The sequence below is a fragment of the Pyrgilauda ruficollis genome, unplaced genomic scaffold (genome assembly GCF_017590135.1).
Source record: "Pyrgilauda ruficollis isolate IOZ18807 unplaced genomic scaffold, ASM1759013v1 scaffold172, whole genome shotgun sequence".
NCBI classification, from domain to species: Eukaryota; Metazoa; Chordata; class Aves; order Passeriformes; family Passeridae; genus Pyrgilauda; species Pyrgilauda ruficollis.
Genome location: NW_024516098.1, coordinates 379,467 through 398,757, shown reverse-complemented (window position 1 = coordinate 398,757; position 19,291 = coordinate 379,467). Strand labels below are relative to the sequence as shown.

General features: G+C 45.7%; 1 protein-coding gene across 9 annotated transcripts in view; it reads right to left on the bottom strand.

Moving 5' to 3' along the window:
* AGAP1 (ArfGAP with GTPase domain, ankyrin repeat and PH domain 1) overlaps positions 1 to 19,291 on the bottom strand; it is a 309,204-nt gene that overhangs the window by 28,930 nt on the left and 260,983 nt on the right. For all 9 annotated transcript variants that reach the window (XM_041464142.1, XM_041464145.1, XM_041464148.1 and 6 more), the window contains 3 exons: positions 19,090 to 19,244; positions 16,865 to 16,955; positions 11,144 to 11,366 (listed from right to left, as the gene is read on the bottom strand). In XM_041464142.1, the coding sequence (XP_041320076.1) occupies positions 11,144 to 11,366; positions 16,865 to 16,955; positions 19,090 to 19,244 (469 nt within the window). The remainder of the gene's footprint in view (positions 1 to 11,143; positions 11,367 to 16,864; positions 16,956 to 19,089; positions 19,245 to 19,291) is intronic.

The window sequence follows — 19,291 nt, the reverse complement described above, 5'->3', positions numbered from 1 at the left end:
ATTGCAACTGCAGCAGTATTTAAAATAATAACATTTATTTTAAACACTATTTAAAATAATAATATGGCTTTAAATAACAATATTTTAACTTTTCTCCTTGACCAGGAGGAGCTGTTTTTTATTTTCCACCTTTTTGCCTGAATGCAACAGGTGAACCCAAGCAAACTCAGGAATGGTCTGAGCTGTGGGAGGACAAAGCAGATGTGGTCTGGAAAGGCACACACAGGTCACTAGCAAAGGATCAGAGCTGCAAATTTTGGCTTCTTGAGATGAACAAGTAAAAAAGTCAACTTCTGAATATCACCTTTTCAAAAGGCACCCTTCACTTTCAGCACACAGTGACACAATCCTGCTCTTTCTCCTTGCAGAGGAGCCTCAGAAGCATTCCTGGGCTTGTGATTTAATCCTGTGTGCACCTCAGCTTCCCAAGCCTGGCCAGTGCTGCACAGACAAGTGAAAACACAATCAAAACATCCCTTTGGAAATTCTGACCCGGATGGAACCAGGCAAATGTAAATCTTTTGGAGGAAAAGCAAAGTTAGCAGGAAGATTTCTAGGCCATGACATAATCATCTGTGCAGCATGAAGGCTTTTTGAAGCTGGGCCCGTGCACACCTTTGAGGCTCACCAGTTACCAAGACACGGCTTCTCCTCGCTCCCCAAATTCTCACACAAAAACTGCCTCAACCACAGGACTCTGCTCTGTCTGCACAATCTGCTTAATAGGCACAGGGAGGGATTTCATCTCCCTCGAATTCCTGCCTGCCACCCCTCACCTGTGCTCTCCTCAGCACTTTAATTACTCCAGAGCTGCTCTGGTTTCTTCTGCTCACTCACTTCTGCTGGGGCTTTGCTGCTGCCCCCCACTCCAGCACCCACACGTGGAAAAATGCAGCTGGAAGAGCGTTATCCCAGATGAACAGAGAATATTTGAGAGCTGTGGGGAACCTGCATTTGGGCTGCTGTGTATATCAAGTTTCAGTCCAGTCAAAAGCCAGCACCATCTTTTCACTGCTGCCCTTTTCATTTAGTTATCTTACTGAAGTCTTATCTCCCCAGTCCCTTGCCATAGGCTACCAGCTTCCTGCAGAGCCAGAAACAAAGCTCAGTCTTAAACAAAGGGGGGAAAAAAAGGGAAAAAAGCACAAAAGAAAGTTGGTCACAGTTACTGTTAGGGAGCCCTGCGGGTTCTGTAGGCAGGACCAAAGCGAGGGGATGCTGCTGCCTCTGTGCCTCGTGTCACCGGCCAGCAAAGCCACCAGGAGCACAGAGAGGCACTGCCTGCCTTCAAAGCATCCCACCACTGCCTTCAGCCACGCTCTGCTGGCCCAGGAGCTGGAACAGATCCATCCAAATGGCTGAAAGAGGCAGAAAGCACAGGAGGAACACAACCACCATCACTGGTGACAACCGCCGAGAGCTCGTGTCACAACCTTCCACGGAAAAGAGAATCCTGGGGAGCACCTCCCACCCTCCCTGCGCTCAGATTTAACCACAACCAGCTGATGTACCTCTTTAACAGCAGAAAATGCAGAAACAGCAGAAGGAATTTACACAGCAAAGCTCCCCCAGCACAAACCAGGACCAAACTGGCTTTACAGCCACGCTCAGAAAGCAATTTGAATTCTGTTTGCTTCAACTGCCCGGGGGAGACCTCATGTGCAGAGAGGCAGATGTGACCTCAGGGCAGGAGGAATGAAAGGAACAGGTTAAAGTCAACTACACAGAAAAGCTGCAAACAAAAAGAAAATATTTTGCATAAGATTTCTTTCGAACAGAATAGGTATTTTTCAAGCTGCAGGGTGTTTCCCTCAGTGCTTGACTCACAGTAGTCCCCAAAATAGCCCCAGATGAGCCTTTGGATCTGACCTGGCCACCTCATAATAGCTGATGCTTGGCATTGGGCATTTTTTAACTCAATGGCTTTACTATTATTACTTGTTTTTTATTAACATGGTTTTTATTATTACATGATTTTTATCATTAAACGTTTTACCATTATTACAAGTTTCAGCTTTGCAAACAGCTGAATTTCCAGAACAACCAAATGTCCAATGCTTTTCCTTTAAGAAGAAACTGATGAATAACTGGTGAAAAAGCACCTTGCTAAGGCTGCCCAATGCTTTAGACAGCAAACTTCGTTTTCCTGTTCCTGTTATCTTGCCATTTTTGAGATAAAACTCCCCATATGTATTCCTCAGGTGCTGTGGAGTAGCAAATATGTGCGTCCACACATGTGGTGTGCAATTTAATCCCAGTGTTAATGATACCAAGGAATTTTCTGAGGAAAAACTAACCCACAGTGGTTTCCATCTGACTCCTTTTCAGTGATCCTGGCCATCAGCCTGATGTAAGCCACGTTTCCCCATAAGTTATAAATTCACCATCCATTTTTTCCCCATCTGAAATTAAAATTTGGTTCTAATTAGCCTTTTTCATTCCTCTGTAGTAGTCCCACACTGGCCCAAGCAGTTTCTAATAAACACAGTGAAGGTTTTCTCTCTGTTAGTCAGCTCTGAGTTGACCTTTTCAAGTGGCTTTTGGCCAAGTAGATGTGAAGTCCACGGAAAACACATTGGTCTTCAAATCTCTCTAGCTCTGGTAGGTGTTTGGGAGAGAACTAACACAAAAAGAGAAATAATCAGTCTGTATCTGAACAGAAAATTAAGTTCCAAGCAAAGATCCTTTGAGACTTTCAGGACAGGCACTCACTCACCCAGCAGATGGGTTCTTATTCCAGCAAACAAAAAACCAAACCAAAACAAAAAAACCCCACCCCAAACAAACACAAACAAACAAACAAACAAACAAACAAACAAACAAACTTTTTATATTGCTGATTATGAACTTACAGACACTCTTTTCCCCAAAAAATCCCCCTTGTATGAGTCCTGAACTCAAATCCTAGATTTCTCTAAGTTTAACAGCTCATCAGCTTCTTTTTCTAGGGAATTTCAGCTTAACTTGGTATTTTTCAGCGTGGCATGCAAATCCACAAAGAAGAAGAATCCAAATTTGTCAAGAATCTCATCAGAACAAAGGTACCTGAAACTGAGTGTTGCTCTAAGCCCTGTCCAGGCTGGTCTTAGACTTCCAGGGATTCAATGGAGTGGTACTGATGCTATTGAGATTGAAAAGAAGAACAGCACTGAGGCTCCTTAATAAATGCTTTCCTAACCTGCAGAAGGAGACAGCAGCACTTCCTTTTCAGGTTTCTCTTTCACCACCACCACCAAGGAGGAAAACAACAATTGTAATAATTATTGCAAACCAGGCTCCTGTTTACGGAGAGGCTGAGCTTTTATCAGAGGCAGCTTTGCACACAGGAAAGGTGCAGCTGAGCCAGGGAGCATTTCATCTAAAGCACTCATTAACTTGGACAAGCGGGGTCGAGGGTGTTGTGGTTGTTTTGTTTTGATTTTTAATCATCCAGGCATCTCCCAGGCTGCCGTACAGGCACCGGTGTTTCACCGCATCAGCTCCTGGGTGACAAGGGCTGCCAAGCAGCTGCAAGGACAATAAAACAGAATATTACTACTACTACCACCACCTTTCATCTTTGGAGTATTGTATTTGAGCTTCCAAGGCCTCCAAAAGGCTGAAGTCTGACCAGCAGCCACCCAAGCTGATGTTCACTCACCTCACTTAGCTCTTCCCGTCAGATGCGTGTTTCCTGGAATCTACTGGTGAGTGACAATTTCATTTTTTTGTTCAAATTTAATTGCAAACCAGCCCAGTGTCAAAGCACATGAAGGGTTCACTGCTCCAGCTGTATCCCAGAGTTTACTGGCAGCAGTGAATCAGTCTCTTTATTTATGTCTGTGTTTGAGGACGCGATGCCGCCGTAACTAATAATTTATCCATTTTCCTCATTATCTCCATGAAATATCTGCTGTCCAAAACAGAGCTAATACAACTCCAGCTCGCTGGGAGTTGTGCTGCTCAGTGGAGTTCAGGAAGAGCAGGAGCGAGTTTTTACTGATGCCCAAGTCCAGGCTGGAAACCTTCAGCCAAACCTTAAGCCTAACCTGCGGTCCCCGAGCAGCTGCTGGGCCGGCAGCAGCCCAGCTGTCTAAAGTTTATTGGCAGCAAATGTCATTCCTGCACACGAGCTGCCTGCCTGGGAGAGCCAAAGGCACATCTTGGGCTATCACATCCCATCACGTTCCCCGACGAGATGTGAAAACCGGAATGGGAAACGTCAACAGAGTCCGGCCGCGGCGAGGAGCGGGGCATGGCCGCTGACAAGCACAGCACGCCGTGACAGAGATGGGCTTGGAGTTGCAATTAGTGGCACTGTCATTTTCGGGCGCTCCTGCCAATTAATTAAGCCTGTCAAATGGAAAAACAGCGGCATTCACATGATAATTTATATCGGGAGAGACTGGCCCGGCTTTGCTGCTGCCGCCGCCAACAAAATCCCCTCCAAGCGCTTCAGAAAAAAAAATAATAAAAAAAAAATATAAAAAGAAGTGGAAAGGGGGGGGGGAAAAGAAAGAAAGAAAGTCTTCTTGTCCTTGTTATAATTGTTAACTCTGATCGCTCAAGTAGAAGACGGGCTGATTAAAACTCCAAACGAGCCCCCAGCTCGCTTAAATCTCAGAGTCCGGAATGATAGAATCAGAGGAGTTTATTCATACCATTAAGCCCCAGAGAACTTAATTGAAAGAAGAGCATAGCCTGGACCTTGACAAGCGGGAGGTCACAGTAATTGCTGCCGGACATATTTAACATTAAGATAATCAGGCCATTAATTACCCTTTGGATCATTAAATCAGCCAGTTGCAAAATGAAATTTCTGCCTCTATTACTCACTTGAGAGACCACAGGGGTGGCTTTTAATTTATCAGTGAGCTTGAGATACAAAGGACCAGGCTTGGGGAGGAAGGAAAAGGGGGAGAAAGGAGGGGGTTTGCTTCAGCAGAGGCAGGAATATCAATCCGCCATGCTTGGTGATCGTGGCAAATTAACTAGGTAAGATAACCTCAGCTTCTAAAGGCAGAAGCTGGGGGTATGTAAATAGATGAGGGCAGACAGGGAGATCAGAGCCTGCACACCACTTAGCAGGATAATAAAGGAAATCATCCTTGATTATCAGTGCTAATTTGGACACTGCCGGTAGCTTGTTATGCGTGTTCTGAGTAGCATTTAATTAATTCAATTGCTTGTTAATGAGGGAAGTGACATGTGGGGAGCAGATGCCACCCAACTGCAGATGGGTTCTGGTCAGCCCTTCACAATAAAATTTTTTTTTTTTTTCCTTCTTCTTTCTTTTTTTTTTTTTTTTAAGATTTATTTTTAAAAAGCCCCCTTCCCCCAGCCCTGGAACGGGAAAGGTGTCAGGCGTGGAGGAGAACTGAAAAGGCACAAAACACTGACCTCATCAGGCCAAGATCTGCCAGGGAGTCAGAGCTGATAATCACGGATGGAGAGGTACCTGTGCTCCCCCAGGCCCCGTTCATTCCCTGTGCCAGGAATTCGGGAGCAGCAGCACCACAAACTGCTGGCCAGAGGGAGCGAGGGCTGAGGGAGGGAACACGGCAGCCCTACAAGACCCAGGATCTGAAGTGCTCTGTTTCTCTGGGCTCACCCTTTATCTGTGATGAAGGATTAATGATTTTTACCAAGAAAAGGATGAATGTTTTCATGGAAGGCATGGTGTGGTATTTTTCATCCAAGTCACTCCCAGTGACCAGCTCGGTGTCACGGCTGCTCTCCTTGGAGCAGCACAAGCCAGGCTTTGGTGCAAGACTGTAAAACTCACCTCAGTGCAGTGCATCTGCAAAATGTTGTCCCTGACACCACTAAAGTGAGTTCATTAGTGAGCAAGGATCAAACTGGATCTTCCCTTGGAAGGTGAGAGCCAGTTCCCGGCACTGCTGGCTCCCAGCTCAGCCAGTGTTGGATTTTCCCGTAACCCTTGGTACCCAGAATAAACAGAGGCTGCTGAGCAAACAGACCTGAGCACCACTGCTGCTCCTGCTCCAGGCCCCTGTTAAAGAGCTTAGAACTGTGCCTGGACTTCTGCACTCCACTCACCCCTCAATTCCAAACTAGAGTTTTAATGGAGTTGGACATTCCACCTGCTTGTGAACATTCTCAAGAAGGTGCTGGAATGGTGGAGCCCTATCTGTGTGTAGCCAATGCAGATATTTGGCATTGTCTGAGCAGCAGAACAAGAAGCGTGGCCGGGATGGTGCCTGCACGTGAGCCTGCCTTCCCTCAGCTTGCCTGGCAAGTTCCAGCTGGTGGAGGTGGCACATCCATCCCAACACACCCAGGGAGACTGGGATGGAGCTCAGGGAAGGAGGATGAGGGAGCAGATAAATAACCATCTCCTGGAGTGGGCAGAGGGATGGGGGCAGCTTGTCTCCTTTGGAAAAGGCCAACACCACCGTGGGAAGTCAACGGTGGCAAATGAGTCTGCAAACCAGAAACCAGCACGAGGACAAAGCAAAACAAGTGAGGTGCGTCCAGAAAAAGCTAAATATCTGGTAGGAGATGGACACACCAGTGCAATAGGCAAAGAATTCCCAAGCTGGCTTCCCCACATCTCCAACATTCCTCCACAGAGCTGCTCAGCCCCACAGGGCTCCTCCAGAGCTGCAGCACTGCACAGCAGCGTTGTGAGAGTGTGCTTAAACAGTATCAATAGCAATTAGAGGGAAAATCCTGATCCCATCCCCAGCCCCAGTTAATTGTCCCAACATTGATTTACTCTAATTTGACTTCTCACTCCAAATTAAACCCGCATTACCCAAGGAGGGACTGCAGGCAAGCTCCCCCTGCTCGCCCCCTCCCCTCAGAGACAATAAATTTAATATTGAATACACTTGGAAAAAAAACCTGGCGGTTGTTGCAGGATCCATACCGAAAGATCTTTTTCCTTTTTTTGCTCTTTTTCTTTTTTTTTCTTCCTGGGAGTAATTAAAAGATGCTTTTCTTGACTAATGATCCCCCTGTTTAGGAATGGGAAGTCGATACTCCTTCAGCAGCAGTCAGCTTCAATTTGTCACAGGCCTCCCCGAGTTGGAGCGGCGTTCTCGGGGCTGCTGGTAATTGCTGGAACCAATTACCAGCTCTCCAGAGCTGACCTAATCAGGGACCCACAGACACCACAGCTCAGGGGCCAGCTGGTCCCTGCTCCCTTTCATACTCAAGTGTTTGCCTGAGCTTGGGTTTTCCACCTTTTCCCAAACTTTCCGTGCTCAGCGGAGCTCCTGTTTATTCCTCCTTCCTCCCGAAATCCCAGAAACAGCCTCAGCTCTGCCTCGTGCGACCTCCTTGGGGATCCCACCACACCTGTGCTCCCAAAGCCTTCCAGTTCAGTGCCAGAGGCCATCCTGGCTGCTGCTTTTCACTTACAGGGGCACTGAACGACCTGGAGACCTGCCTGAAGAATTCCAAGATGGTTTGGGTTGGAATAGGCCTTAAAGCCCATCTCATCCCACCCCCTGCCATGGGACACTTTCCTCTAGACCAGGCTGCTTGCCTCTCCTGGAAAATATCAATATTAGAGGATACAGCTGAGCAATATATCCCTGACCAGTGCAGGAGGGATAATGCCTTTGGCTGAAGAGCTCCCAGGCTTTCATTTTACACACCCTCCAATCTCAGAACCTTTCTGCCCTTCAAAGGAAGTGTCCAGGTTTATCTTTTCCCATGATTTGCTTGGATGGAGAATTTGAAGTGCATTTGAGCAGGTTAGAAAAGGACAGCAGTATTTCACGTGGTTTAATCACAGAATTTCCTGAGCTGGAAGGGATCCACAAGGATCATGGAGTCCAAGCCCTGGCCCTGCACAGACAGCCCAACAATCCCACCCTGTGCACCCCTGAGAGCATTGTCCAAATGTTCCTTGGGCTCTGGCAGCCTGGGGCTGTGCCCTTTCCCTGGGGGAGTCTGGGACAGTGCCAGCACTCTCTGGGGGAAGAACCTTTTCCTGATATCCCACCTGACCCTGCCCTGACACAGCTCCAGCCACTCCCTCAGGTGCTGTCCCTGTCACAGAGAGCAGAGATTGGAGCTGTCCCTCGGGAGGAAGGTGCAGGCCATGATAAGGTCTTGAATTTGGTATCTTATTTCTGAGTGTGCAAAATTACTAAAGGGAAGCTGTACCCACAGCTCTGTTTCCAGAAATAATTTTCCTGGGTAAGATTCCTTAATTATGCCATGACCTAGAGTAGCCATTTGGCAATTCCTCCTGTCAGAAACCATCTCCACAAATCTCTCCTACCTTTCCTCTACTCCACAGAAACACACAGGATGCCACAGCAAGCACACGGTGATCAGTGCCAACCTCTCCCAGGCTGAAGAGACTGCTTTGAAAGGCACATCAAGACTTTCAGGTTCCTCTTAATCCAGCCTGTGAACACTCCTTCAGCCTCCCAGCACAACAATTCAGTATTTGTTGAGCAGCTCATTACTTTTTTTTTTTTTTGGTGTCCCCAGAAATGTGTGGGTTTCCACTGATGGCTTCATCCCCAATAGAAAGACACAACATGAAAAGGTAAAACCCACCTGATGCCCTCTACAAGTGTCTATTGAGGGCCTATCACAGAATGAGATTCCCAGAATGGTTTGGGTTGGAAGGGACCTTCAGGACCATCCAGTTTCATCCCTGCCATGGGCAGGGACACCTCCCACTAGCCCAGGGTGCTCCAAGCCCCATCCAACCTGGCCTGGGACACTGCCAGGGATCCAGGGGCAGCCACAGCTGCTCTGGGCACCCTGTGCCAGCCCCTCCCCACCCTCCCAGGGAACAATTCCTTCCCAATATCCCATCCATCCCTGCCCTCTGGCAGTGGAAGACATTCCCTGTGTCCTGTCTCTCCATTCTTTCTCCTAAGTCCCTCTTCAGCTCTCCTGGAGTTGCCTCTTCCCCCTTCAGTCCCTCCACAACAACAAAAGGAAGGTTTGTTTAACCCTCCTTTCAGGGCCATTTCAGCTGCTTCCAATAGAATTCCTCATGCAAAACTCCAAGCAGCAGTGAGAACATGGGAAGCAGAGCCCCTACCTGAAGAACTTGAATTTATTTTCTCCCCACAGCTTGGACAGAAGGATTGTGATGCTGGCAGAGACCAAAGGGAAGCACAAAAGCAGGCACACACTTGGAAAAAGCAGAAGTCTCTGGTATCTATGTAAAAAATTGCATTTCAGTTCCTGCTGCAAACAGCAGAGGAATGGGAGCAGCAAAGCAAGACTGCAATTACTTTGTAGGAATATTTCCACATCATCCTAATTCTGCTTTTCCTAGCACCTCTTCTATCACATAAGCATGAACCTGGACACAGAGCTAGAAAATCCTATCTATAAAACAAATCTTTTTGTCCAAAAACGTTGCAGTGCAGGAGAGAAAGGGCAGTGATACCAGTAACAATCAGAATATAACCATATAACCATGTCAGAATATAACCATGAAGATGCACAGAAACAAAGTGGGAGAATTAAAATAAGCCCTGTGTATGAAATACTAAGAGAAAAAAAGTTGCTTTTCTAGAAGTAAAATTCAATCCTGAGTGAATTATTAATTGAAATGGATGGTGCTCTTTTCATCACAGTCACATGGATTTTAGATTTTTCATGATGATTATTATATGACTACTGAAATAATGTGATTTTTCCTTTTTTTAAAAAATAGAATTCCAATTGAGTGCAAGCATTTTCCTTTCAGCTGTTTAGAACTACTCACCTCAGGAGTAAGGAGCAACATATATTTGTGAGGTGCAAGAATATAAAATCTCTGTGTTGAAGCGATAGCAATGACTGAAAGTTCATTTCCATCTACTTGATGAAATCATTGTGCCCAAAAATACACACGTATAGAGCAGACATCCCATTTCTGCCTGAACAAAACCTCTCTTTGGGGCTCCCTGAGCACTTTTAGATGCACAGCCATTCATCTAAGTAGCCTGATTAATGCCGTGCCTTCATTCTCGAAGACGAACCAAAGGTGGCACCACAAATTCATTTTTCAGGGCTAACGAAATAATGCAATAAGGAACAGTTGACTTTATTACACACAACAGCACAAACCCAGCCCTCTGCTGCAGGAGCTGGCCCAGGCATGGTGATCCTTCCACCTGATCCAAAACTGGAAAAAGTATTCTCAAAACGTCTGTCTCTGACACTGATCAGATTAATTCAGCATAAAACCCCCCAGTTTTAGGTAGGACAGCACATCACAGGAAGATTTTCACTGTGTGGAGCTACGAAAGGCAGGTAAAAAGCTGTTCTCAAAGGAGATACCCCCCAGCAGCTCATGGTTTCACATAAATCACACACAAAAAAGTAATCAAGTCCATGGCGAACAGGACTTTGAACACCCCTGAGCAGAACCAAAGACCTGACAGCCAGGTACAAGAAACTCTGAAGGGAGATTGTTAATGACAAACTGACAGTCCGAGAGGCAGGAGCTTGGTGGCCCACTGAGACAAAGGAGCACATGACAGGATAATTTGGATGGAGGAAGAAGCAGGTGGGAGGTTTCCATCTCCCACTGAACAGAAAACTGCAGAGCTGCTGAGGAAACCTTCACAAGAACAAGAAAGCAACGAGGTCACTCAACTTCTGCCACCTCCCACTTTGACACATGTTCTTCCTGGGGTTATAAACAATTAACAATGTGAGGTTATAATCATGATTTTCCCACAAGGCAGCACTCCAAAGTGGTGGCGGCATCACGCACCAGGCGAGGCATGGTGTGGTCGTGTTCAAGGGTCCCAGGATGAGGGAAGAGATGAGAATCTTGACTCCATGTTTCAGAAGGCTCTTTTATTATATTATGTTATGATATTATATTATATTAAAACGCTGTACTAGAACTATACTAAAAAGAACAGAGAGAAAGGTTCCTTCAGAAAGCTAGAAAGGAATGGAATGGAAAGGAATGAATAATAAAAACCCGTGACTCTCAGAGAGTCCACCCAGCTGGACCATGGTTGGTCATTAAGTAGAAACAACACACATGGACCAATCACAGATGCACCTGTTGGTAAACAACGTCCAGACCACATTCCACAGCCATCAGATAGTTAATTGTTTAAATTTCTTTTCTGAGGCTTCTCAGCTAGAATAGGAGAAAAATCCCAGCAAAGGATTTCCATAAAATATCACAGTGACAGCGCGGCGAGTGCAAACCCACCTGGTGGAGTCTGGGGAAGGCTTCACGTGGCCTTGGCTGTTCTCCTCCCACACGCTGTTGGCCAGCTCGTTGCCAATGGCTGACATGACCTTGATGAGCTCGATGGGCCAGTCATCCAGGTCCAGGGAGCGCACCCGGGACAGGTGCGTGCCGAGGTTGCGGTGGATACCTGAGCATTCGATGCAGATGAGGGCTCCCAGGTTGAGGCTGGCCCAGTCGGGGTCTGCAGGACAAGGGACACTGCAGTTAGGACAAGGGAACACCCTACGGAACTTCCCAGCTGGTGTTTGTGCATGAAGGTTTTGGCTCTGGGGGTGTCTTGCCCTAAAGAGCAGCTGGGAGGTCTTCCAGGGTCAGTGGAGATGCCAGCCCTTCAAGGGGTACAGTAAAATAAAATGTGGTGTCTCAAAAGATGCATCACTCCACCTCCAGTCAAAAAACCCCAATGAATTAAAGGGAAAAGAAGAAACAAAGGCAATATAAGCAGAGTGATGGATAAAGGACGGTGAAGCAGTGAAGAAAGCCCCTCCCTGGGAACCCAGAGCTGCTTGTAGTCAGCTGAAGGGGAAAACGGAGAAAAAACCAGAGCCTAGAAACAATTATCTCATGCTAACTGTATCAGCTCCCTCAACAACCAATCATACCAGCAGCTACCTGTGGCTCTTCCATCTGACTCTTCTTCCATCTCCAGCATCAGGGAGATGAACACCAAGGTGGGAATGTCCCCTCTGGAACAGCCCCGCTTCCAGGGCATGAGCCAGAAGGATTGCACCCACCCAAAACAACCCCACAAAGGGTGACACTGGAACAAACCTGACACCAGATGGGAAATTCCATTTCTCAACATGGTTCAAAGCTCTTTTGCCACTGTCCTGTGTAATTAAAATCTAGATTTGTATGGATTGCCTTCTCTCCAACATTCACCTTAACAAATGCAACCGAAAAAATACGAGAGGAATTTTGGTTGCTTTTTTCTAACCCCCTGCTGTCAGATCTTTTTTTAATGTCTCACTCTGTGCATCCCAAAGAACTACCCCAAATGCCAAGCAGGAAAATGGGGATTAATTAAGAGGGCAGGCAATTCTTGTTCCTATCTAAACAGAATTTGGAGCTGACAGAAAATGAATTTCCAGTGTTTCCTTCTGTTGTAAAAAATTCATCCAAAGACTCGTCTCGACTTTGTGTAACCCACAACTGAAAAGCTATTTCTGGCAGCCAAAATATGTGGAAACAAAACATTTTCTAGTTCTTTCCCATGTCATGTTTGGACAAAAAATAGGAAAGGAAAGCTCATAATTTTAATTGTGAAGTCCCACATTTCACAGAAGGCATTGACTGACATTTTTCAACCAGTCCACTGAAATCTAAAAATGCAACCAAGAAGAAAAATCCCTCATCCCATTCCACTTGAGCAGAAAAGCACACCTTTTGTTTAAAAGTTCCTGTGCATACCAAGTCCTATATTATACATAATTTAATATCCACAATATAGATATACAGCATTTCAGATCTCCAAAAAATCAGGTGAGACAAAACTCCTGCCATGCTTTCCAAGCTTTTGGTACAACAACTACAAAACTCCTTCAATTCCATAATTTTTCAGATACCTCCACTGTTATGCCAGTGGGGGAACCAGTGGTGTATCTGAAACACACTAAAAACCCCCTAAAATCTCTATTTGTTAGTAAAAATTTGAACACAGCAAGTAATAGTTTGAAATTTGCAAACTGTGACTGGGATGAAACCCCTGACCTGCAAAGGCCAGGGTTATCCTCACAAAAATCCAAAGTGCAATGAGCTCTAAGAGGCATGAACTCAGAATGAAGCAGGAGAATGGAATACCAACTTACATTATTCCAATTATTCTGACAGAACTGGAGTTAAGGACCTGATCTCCCTCCCAAACACCTCTCCACTTGAAGCACATGTAGAGCATTTTGTACTGAAAAAATTCTTTAAATATCCCCCTGCTTCAGAGCATCACAGAATGGTTTGGGTTGGAAGAACCTCTCAGTTGCCAGCATTGCTAGAACTGAAGGAGTCCCCCAAAACAACAACCAGGAAGTTCCATGAAATTTTAGCAAGATATTATATTCAATTTCAACAATCTGACAACACACAGCTGGGTGGGAAAGTGGCAAACGTGGCAAGGCAAGGGCTGGGCTTGTTACAGAAATGGAAAATGCTATCACCAATTCACACCACAAATGGTTAGAAAGCTGTAACTTTCAAGGTTGGTTTTTTTTTTGTTTTTTTTTTTTTACTTTAAAGATGATACAAACCCAGCTCCCTTTTCCTGCTGATGGTGATAGCAATTCTGAATTGGGGGATGCTCATGAGCATGTGGCAGGTGTGGGCATCAAGGTTTGACAGCAAAAGGAAGAAAAAGAGAACTCAGTGCAGCTAGAGGTGCTTTACTTAAAATTGGTCAAACAAAAAATGAGCTTTTTTGCACCACTGAATATATCCAGATTACAATTTTCAGCTGTTCATAGCCTCAAAAATGTTCAGCTCACTCCTTCCCTGAAAAACTCTTCCCCACTCTGACTCTCCCCTCAATCAGCTTCACCATTTGGAGGTGAACACTCTCTTAGGAGAGTAACCTCTCCCCACTGTGTCCTTCATCCCTTTGGATCCAAGGAGGCTGATGAAAGGCTGAACCTTCCTGAGGTCAGCAGCTGTGAGATATCCCTGGGCTGAGCAGAAGGAATTGCTGGAAGGAGGAGCAGAAGAGCCAGGGAAAGAAGAAGCAGGGGTGAAGGCATCTCGAGTTGCTGCAGAAGGGGGAGAAAAGTTTGCAACTCTCCAATTCTTTTTTATTTTTCTATTCTGCACGAAAAACTGAATTTTGTGATGGGTAGGACAAGATTGTCCAAATTATTATCTCAGTGTCTGGCTTTCAAATACAAAATACACTGGAGTATGTGATCAGATTCCTGAGATGAAAAACACATTTTGAGAATCCATGTTTTCAAACCCTCCCTACTTCCTTCTACAACAGCAAAGACCTGATGTCCCATGTTCTCCAGGTATCTTGAAAGAGGTGACTGATATTTATCCTCTGCTGAGCCAAAATCCAGAAATTTAGCTGGGTTTACCTGAACTATTGGATCACCTTGGGTGGCTTTTCCAGACAGAGTCAGCACCGGGACTCTGCTGCTTTGGGAAAAGGTAACACCAGTTTCCTTTTCAAACTTGAAACCAGATCCTGGGCACAAACTCCAGCTCCTAAAGAGCACTTTGCCTCTTCTCTGGCTCTGGGATGGGAATGTCAGCAGGAGAATATTGAATAACTTTAGCTGGAGGCTGCCAAAGGCCGGGATGCTGGCGGCACACAGCTGCTGGATTAACATCCAACAAGGCAGAATTCCCTGGTGAAACAAAGTGCTGCATCAAGTGCTCAAAAGGCAGAGCTCCAGAAAGAGGGAGAATGAGACTTCTAAAGTGGAAGATTGATGGCTCCTGAATAGAGCTGAGGGATGGCAACATCTCACACTGCTGTGCTCCCAAACATCTGGCTCTGTGGAGATGCAAACAGCGTGAGACTTCCAGGGAGTGCTGGGGTTTGTGATGTTAAGTGCTCTGGGGGTAAGGACCTGCCCAGGCAAGGCAGCAAGGGAGGCAAGGGAATAAAGCAAAACCCTGCAGAAAAAGCAGCAGGCTGAGGTTCACCTCCTCTGTGTGTGTTTGTGTTTACATTTTAGAATCCACGGCTTTGGAAATATCTCACATTTTTCCAAAGGAACGACAGTGGCCTTAAAATCAGGAAGGTCAAACAGCACGAGGAGTCAAAGAGGGTATAAATCATCTGTGAGAATACAAACAAGTCCAGCTGAGATTCCAAAATCATCCCCCCATAAAAGCCACAAGACAGAGTGTTGCCAAAAGGGGCTGTGCCACTCTGCCCTCTCTCAGCAACGAGCTCCTGGCACATCCCTGCTGCTAGCACCAGGCACAGGGACCAGCTTGACCATGAGCAATCTGGCTGAAAACCAGATTGGGTGGGGGGGAGCAGGAAAAACCCAAAAAAGATTAAAAAAAGAGTGCTGCTTTCTTGCACAAACATTTTCCTGACGAAGCATCCATCCTGGCTGCATAAATCCTGAGATATGTGCATGGCTGGGGAGAGAAACACCAGCCTTGGGGACAGTCTGGGTAGAGCTGAGGTGGATCAAAAGGATGTTGTGGAAGTTGTCTGCACTGAAGGGATTGCATCTTATGGCTATATAATATAAACTCCCATAAATATATATAAAAATATAATTGTATATTTTATAAATAAGTATCTAATTAGCAAGGCTAGGAGTGTGGAATCTGGGTAGGGCTGAGGTTGATCAGAAGGATGTTGTGAAAGTTGTCTGCACTAAAGAGATTTTATGTTATAGATACATAATATAATCTCCCATAAATATATATATATATAAAAAAATATAATATGTTTGTATATTTTATAAATAAATATCCAGTTAGCAAGGCTAGGAAAATGCCACCCACAGTGGAGCAGGACTCAGCACCACTCCCACTATGAGCTGCTTAGAGGCAGCAGTGAGTACTTCAAATGAGCTAAATATCCATGGAGGTCACTCCCAGACCCCCTCCTCCTCATCCACAGCACACACCCTTCCTGCCTTCCTCCTGAGCTGCATCAAAGCTTTGGGGGAAATCTCAATGACTGCCAGGTCACTATGAAAGCACACCAATAAATAAGATTTGCTTTGGGCTCCAGGTGCTAAAATACCACTCAAACCAAGCTCTTCCCTGGTTTAGCATGTGCTGGATCACTTAGAGTGAAAGCAGAGACCAAATTATTGGTGCAAAAGCACATGCACTTGTGTACAAATGTTCTTTTTACACTGGGGGGTCAGAATGGCTTAGACCAGGAGTCGGAATCCCAAGCAGCCAATCTTTAAAAATAAAAGTCACACCTGAAGAAAAGTAAGTGAATATTTTTCCATTTTAAGCATGTGTAAAAATCGCAAGGAAAGTTCTGACTTCCAAATATCAAAGAAATAAAAATGCACAAGTTCTCAGTCCTTTAGCTCCTACAACTAATTGCTTTAGAGCAAGAGAACTTCCTTTCTGTGGCTTTGTTGCAAACCCCTGGAACTAAAGAGCACCAGAATAATGGCCTCAGTCAGGGTTAGTGAGGTGAAGCACAGCTCAAAGTATTCCTGAGAACACTCTTCTGAACACTGAGCATATGTTTCAAAAAATAAAAAAAAAAAAAAAAAAAAAAAAAAGGGGGACAGTTTCACAAAGGGGAAGAAAAAAAATAATCCAAAATCAGTTTTCTAGTATCCAGATATAATGAGCAATGACTTTGGTTTCTTCTGACAAGCAAGCCTGAAAAACCAAACCAAAAAGCCAGCAATCAAGCTCTACCTCTTTGAAAATAGTACCACGGCACGTGTGCTCTCACCATGCAAAACAGGAGGGAAATGGAAGGGACTGATGTCAAACAGAAAACTTTTTGCCTTTTCTTTGAAGGAAAGTACAGCAATGCTGACATTCAACATGAAACAAGGGGAAAAAAACAGGATGCACTTGATGTGACAGATATTGAGCATAAATTAAGATCAAACGAGTCTGGTTAAGCAAATCCTGCATGAAGCAGAGATGTGCAAACAACAGAGGATGTCACACAGGGAGCCAGGGCTGGGTGCTCCCCAGGGTCTGGCCAAGGAGAAGGGGGCAGAGGGGCAGTCAGGTGGCTGTACTCACTCTGTGCCTCGCAGTCCACGCAGTGGGAATTGCCTCTGATGTTCCTGATGGACTGCAGCGCCATGGCCTCGTTCTGACTGGTCAGGCGCGACTGTGGGGAGCCAGAGACACCGATGAGCAGCAAGAACCCAAAAACCCCCATGACACCATGTCAGCTGAACGAGCAGCAAACCCCAAAGCTCACACCAAGGTCGAATGAATACAGCCAAAGAACCTCAAGTCTTGATTTGCCTCTCAAGGAACAGTGATCCTTGGCACCTCCCAGACTTTTGGGGTCTCCAGCCTGGATTCTAACAGAGGGAAATCGAGCTTGAGAACAAACCTTGCTCTTCCCAAGAGCAGCAGCCACACTATAGGCTTGCTTCTTGAGATAAATGAGACAAGAATATTATTTTACAAGATCAATTTCTTTTATTGATGTGTGTGCTTGTGCTAATGAAGACTAAGGGACAGTTTGCAGAAGAGGCTGGAACTTTTTCATCATCCAAAGGTCAGATTTCACCTCGTGGCTCCCTTTTAAATGCTCCCCACGGTGACCTGCCCACGACCTCTGCTGGGGGAGACTCTCCTGATGTACAGGCAGGTCAGCTCCACCCAGCTGTCTTAGGCTGGAGATGCAAGATGTGCCTGGGGTGTGTATTCTACTCTGTATCTGTCAGAGGTGGGGCAGCTCTCTTCTGTTCACTGGGCAGTTTTCTTAATCTCTTCCACAACCAATCCCCCCTCCATGAGATCTCTTCTGTTCATGGCCACTGAGTGTTCCTGCATGGCTGATAAAATTCCTCATCCCACTGGGAGATGCTCTGCCCAGGGGGAGGAGCCAAGCATTCCTACCTGGATAGTATCTGAGATTTGGAATACCACAGCAGCCTTTTCCCACTGCATTCCCAGAGGAGCAGCTTTCTTCTCCACTGCATTCCCAGAGGAAGACCAGGCCCATCTACACCACCACTGGACCTTCAGAGGAAAACTCTGCCCTCCTACAGGATCCCTGTTCCAGCAGAACCACAGCTGGCACTGCAGGAGGGCTGAGCCACCATGGAATGGGACTGTGCCACCACCCTGACCCACAGGGTGTCAGGTAGTATTCTGACTCTGTCAGTGTTGTTCTGTATCACTGCATTGTTTGTTTTATTTTTATTTTCTTCCCTAGTAAGGAACTGTTATTCCTATTCCCATATCTTTGCCTGAGAGCCCCTTAATTTCAAAATTATAACAATTCCGAGGGAGGGGGTTTGCATTTTCCATTTTAGGGGAGGCTCCTGCCTTCCTTAGCAGACACCTGTCTTTTCAAACCCAGACACCAACTAAACTGCCTTGAGGGCTACCTGAGGGTGTGATTTCAGTAGGCTTGTGGATATCCACCTGGAGACACAACTTCCATGGGACACCTGCTAAACCTGCCCAGCCAACTGCCCTTTGCTGTTCCAGCCAGTTCTTCTGACATGCTTTGGGAACCCAGTGAGAAAAACCTCTCTGAGCCATTGCCCAGCCACTCTTTATCCTTTTGTGTGCATCTTTTTATGTTGGTGTTAATGTACAAACTTCCTCGCCTGTGCTCTGATAACACACACATTCATTTCAGAATGTGTGAACCCACGCTAAGCAAGAAACATGTAACCTGTGATTTTCCTCCCTCTCAGGAATATATGTTGGAAAAAAACCCATTTTTAAACACAAAATGTGAAGTAAATTGTGTTATGATGATGGTAATTACTGGTGTTTGACCTAGTCTGGCACATCAGGGCATTGAAGGCAGGCATCCATTTAAAAATATGAATTTCTTCCTTGCAGTATAAAATCATGAAAGACAACTGTTGGGTGGGTAATACTCAAGGATCTACAGTTCTGGACAATTATTGGCCATTTCTCTCCCTCAATCAGCACTCAGCACCTTGCTCTCTCCTGTGAAGTGTTTACAGACACCTGCACTCAAGACACAGAAGTTCTCCCAAAATGAGCATTGGCTGAAGACATCTCAGATTTTAAACATTTGTTTTCACAGGAAAGCTAAGCAGATTCCTTCTGTCATCAAAGGAAAGCATTCCAAGGGGGAAAGCTGCTCCTCCCAGGCCATGTTCTTTCCTCAGAGAGCTCCAACCCTGCTCAGCTGTGGGGGGAACACACACACCTTGAGGAACAAGGGCTTAAAACCCAGAATTTGCTGTCATCCTAATGATCCCCTGACCCATGGGTGATTGCCAGCGTTACTCTGTGCCCCATACCTTGTTCTTGCTGCTCTCACAGGACTGTAAACTGGCCAGGATCTGGCTCTCTATGGCTTGGACCCACGCGTCCCTCTCTTCGTAGGTGGTTGCTTCAAAGTGCCAAGTCTGGCCCGTGAGAGAGACAATGATAAACTCAAAGTTCTCTTCTTGCTCTGGGAAAAAAAAAAAAAAAGAAAAAATAAATGCAGTAGATTAAGTT